The sequence below is a fragment of the Pinus tabuliformis genome, chromosome 4_2, assembly GCF_031772625.1.
Source record: "Pinus tabuliformis cultivar Carrire ecotype Pingquan chromosome 4_2, CPIR1, whole genome shotgun sequence".
Lineage (NCBI taxonomy): Eukaryota > Viridiplantae > Streptophyta > Pinopsida > Pinales > Pinaceae > Pinus > Pinus tabuliformis.
This window is the reverse complement of record NC_142304.1, coordinates 1,176,873,279-1,176,876,928: the sequence shown is the minus strand read 5'-3', so window position 1 is coordinate 1,176,876,928 and position 3,650 is coordinate 1,176,873,279. Positions and strand designations below refer to the sequence as shown.

General features: G+C 42.8%; 1 protein-coding gene across 1 annotated transcript; it reads right to left on the bottom strand.

Annotated features, from left to right (window-relative positions):
• Window positions 1–2,264: 2,264 nt before the first annotated feature.
• On the bottom strand, window positions 2,265–2,884 carry LOC149173861 (uncharacterized). Its single transcript, XM_089426852.1, has 3 exons — window positions 2,687–2,884; window positions 2,438–2,609; window positions 2,265–2,350 (listed from the first exon to the last, which is right to left on the bottom strand). Exons 1-3 carry the CDS (start codon window positions 2,855–2,857, stop codon window positions 2,265–2,267), a joined length of 429 nt encoding a protein of 142 aa, XP_089282978.1. The 5' UTR covers window positions 2,858–2,884.
• Between the last annotated feature and the right edge of the window lie 766 nt (window positions 2,885–3,650).

Here is a 3,650-nt window from a genome sequence, read left to right as displayed (position 1 = left end):
GCAGATGTAAAGTGTGTCAACTAGCAAAGGGTCACAGTCAAAATACTGGTCTTTATTCGCCATTGCCGATTCCAAGCCGACCATGGGATTCAGTGAGCATGGACTTCGTTCTGGGTTTGCCGAAGACACAACGAGGTTTCGATTCAGTAATGGTTGTAGTTGACCGATTTTCAAAAATGGCACATTTTGTACCGTGTAAGAAAACCAGCGATGCTACTTATATAGCGCATCTTTTCTTTAATGAAATCGTTCGGTTGCATGGACTCCCGAAATCCATTGTCTCTGACAGGGATGTCAAATTTACTGGTCACTTTTGGAGAACTCTGTGGAAAAAGTTAGATACTCAATTGCAGTTCAGCTCCGCTTACCACCCTCAGACTGATGGTCAGACGGAGGTAGTGAACAGAAGCCTAGGAAACTTACTTCGAAGTTTAACAGGGGAAAATTTCCGAACGCGGGACCGTGTACTTGCTCAAGCAGAGTTCGCGTACAACGATTCACCTAACCGCAGCACCGGGTACAGTCCGTTCCAGATTTTGTACGGCATGCATCCGCGAGGAGTGCATGAATTGCGAGATTTGGGGAAACTTGAGAAACGGAGCGCTGATGGGGAAGAATTTGCTCAAGCTATGAGCAACTTGCACGAACAAGTCAAGCTGAAATTGCAGGACAGCAGCCAAAAATATAAACAACGAGCTGACACAAAGCGTCGGGAAGTACAATTTAATGTTGGGGATGAAGTACTTGCATACTTACGTAAGGAGAGGTTTCCAAAACGGGAGTACAATAAATTGAAATTCAAGAAGATCGGTCCCTGCAAAATTGTCCGAAAGTTTTCTGCGAACGCTTACGAGATACAGTTGCCACCTGGAATTGGGATTTCTCCAATTTTTAACGTGGCAGATCTGTTTCCCTATGTCGCTGGTTCGGAGAATGATGCAGCAGCAACAATGCCACAGAACACCAACCATGGAGAAGACACTTGGATGAGACAGTTGCCAACAGCACCACCCCTTGAGGTCGAAAGAATTCTGGATACGCAGGTAGCTAGACGCACACGCAGGAAAGAGTATCTGCGATATTTAGTCAAGTGGAAGAACTGTCCAATAGAGGACAGTTCGTGGCTCAACTCAACGCAGATACAAAAGGCGGGATATTCTATTGACGACCTCATGGAACGGAGCCATGACTTTTTGCCACCCCGGGAGCCTGATGCAGGAGCATCCAGCTCCGAGGAGACTAATGACTATTGACGACTCACGGGAGAACAGAAACAAGTCAGAGGCTACAGGATTGGGTGGACAGACCACCGAGTTGGTTATTGTTTTTTTTTAACTATTGTTTTATTTCCTTTTATCTCATAGCATTTTAGATTACAAAGTTGTTTAGGCCCAGGAAGGGAAAACTGTTTAGTTAAGTTTTTGTTAAAGAATAACTAAAATGACAGTTAGAATTCAGGTAGAGCAGTTTATCAATTAGTTATGTATCCATGTAGATTAAAAAGGAAAATAAACATTTGTACAGGGACTTCTTCCCTTCATGAAAAGCAAAAGAAATAGAAACGAGAACAAGAAACCCTCTGTACAGAAATACTGTTATTTTATCTGAGATAATCTATTGCTAACGACTCTTTTCATTATTATGCACATAACTGTTACTGTGTATTACTGTATCTAAAAGCAAATTAAAATAGGAGAAATTGTTGAAATGCAAGAGCGTTACAGACTTTGAATCAAGACCATAATATTACCAGAACCAGCATACAAAACGAGACAGAGTAAGGCGGTCACAACACAGCGTATGAGCAAGGTGGATTTATTAACAACGTAAAGTTGCAGAACAAATACAAGAACGAGAGCGTTACAGGCATTCAAGGAAAGTCAGAATGCAACTGTAATAACCAGAACCCGTATGCCAAGCACGAGGAGAACGAGGTCTCGCAAAGTCCATATACAAGATTACAAAAAAGGTACCAAACCAACCATACTGTGTCCATTTAACTTAAATTAAATATTTCATAGTCATTGTGTACAGTAAGGACGAAAGCCTTACAACTTCATGTAACAAACCCCGGCATCGCCGTAAAGAAACACAAGTTCCAAACCCTTGCTATATGACAACCATCGACTGACACAAAAGAGCAGAGTACAGAGATTGCAAACGCCGGCAGAAGGCACGGCCAAACCCTAACAACCCAAACAAACTAAGATCTACAACCACGGTCATAGTAAACACACTACAGGCAACTGTAACAGGAATAGACCCTACCCGTTTGCAAAGGGTACGAGGCCTAGAAAGATGTGAAGACTGCACAGCTCGGAACCCTCGTGAGCCAGCCCTTGGTTCAAACCTGTACACAGAAGCAACGAGAGGTTAGAACCACCAACAACATACAGAAAACGAAGGAACAGACAAATGCAAGCGTGAAAGAACTCACCCACAGGTCGACGGAGAGCTGTCGAGGCAGAAACCCATTCCATAAACTGTAAACGGCACAGAACCTGTAAGTGTCGATAAAAGACAACCAAACCGGGTGAATCATAGCACGAAAGTTTACCTTCAAGGGCGGGAAGAGATTGGAAGAGCGGCAGCTTCAAGGACGCAGCTACCTGTACAAAGAATATAGCTCAGTGACAGAGAGTGAAAACACTTATACAGTGAACCCACAAGACATAAAGCAGCTTACCATAACTTCAGAACAGAAACCCTGAGCTATACAGGCCCACACAAATCGACAGACAGCATCGAAGACAGAGGAATAGCTCCTCAACAGAAACTGCAACCAGTGTAGCCATTGACCGAATGTAGAGTTCATCTGCTGGATGTCACAGTGACCAGGGTTCGAAACCGGAAGCATCGCCACAGGATTACAGAAAGAGCAGCGGCCGAGTGATAGGCGGAAACGAGCCAAAGGCAAGACCTGAGGGTTTAACAAAGGCGGGAGTTGACGGAACCAGCCGGTAACTAAACCCTTAAACCGGCAGAGGTGTGAATTAATGAGCCTTGGGTTGAGGGTCGGGTAAACCGTGGGAGTTTTGTCCGCACATAAAGTGACCACCGGGCCTGAGGTGAGACCACGTGGTCTCACGTGACTGTGTGTCCACGTCACCAAGGGCTGGGCCATCACAAAAAGACATGCAAGCATTCAAAATCTCAACATCTTCTAATATATATATATATATATATATATATATATATAATTAAAAGCAATACACCCTATCTTATTCTCTTTATAGAAATGGGTCTTTCCCGTATCGAGAGGCTGGCTATGACTAGGCTTCTATTGTACAAGCACAAGCTCAATAACAAGGAGACCATAGACTTCCTAAGCTAGCTTTAAATTCCAGCCAAAACTAGTTAAGGCTCAAACCAGGTTGGTATATGGTTAAACCTTTGGGAGATCAATGAGAATGTTGCATTGCAAAACATTAATAATATTAAAAATATTGTTACCTCTAAGTTCAAAGAAAAAATGTGGTATGAGAAAGATTTAGCAACTAAAATAAAATTAAGATATTATAAGGAGGTCATCAACCCCACCCTAGAAGATTAAAAGTATCTCTATGTTTTAACTAGCTCAAAGAATAAAATTAATATAGTCAAGATTAGAAGGAACTCTCATGAGCTCCATAGTGAAACGGGTAGTTGGG

Coding starts and splice junctions, on each gene's coding strand:
- LOC149173861 (XM_089426852.1), bottom strand. CDS start 2,857: ATGCTTCCGGTTTCGAACCCTGGTCACTGTGACATCCAGCAGATGAAC. Junction 2,610..2,686: donor GTTTCTGTTCTGAAGTTATG/GTAAGCTGCTTT, acceptor TTCTTTGTACAG/GTAGCTGCGTCCTTGAAGCT. Junction 2,351..2,437: donor AGCTCTCCGTCGACCTGTGG/GTGAGTTCTTTC, acceptor TTCTGTGTACAG/GTTTGAACCAAGGGCTGGCT.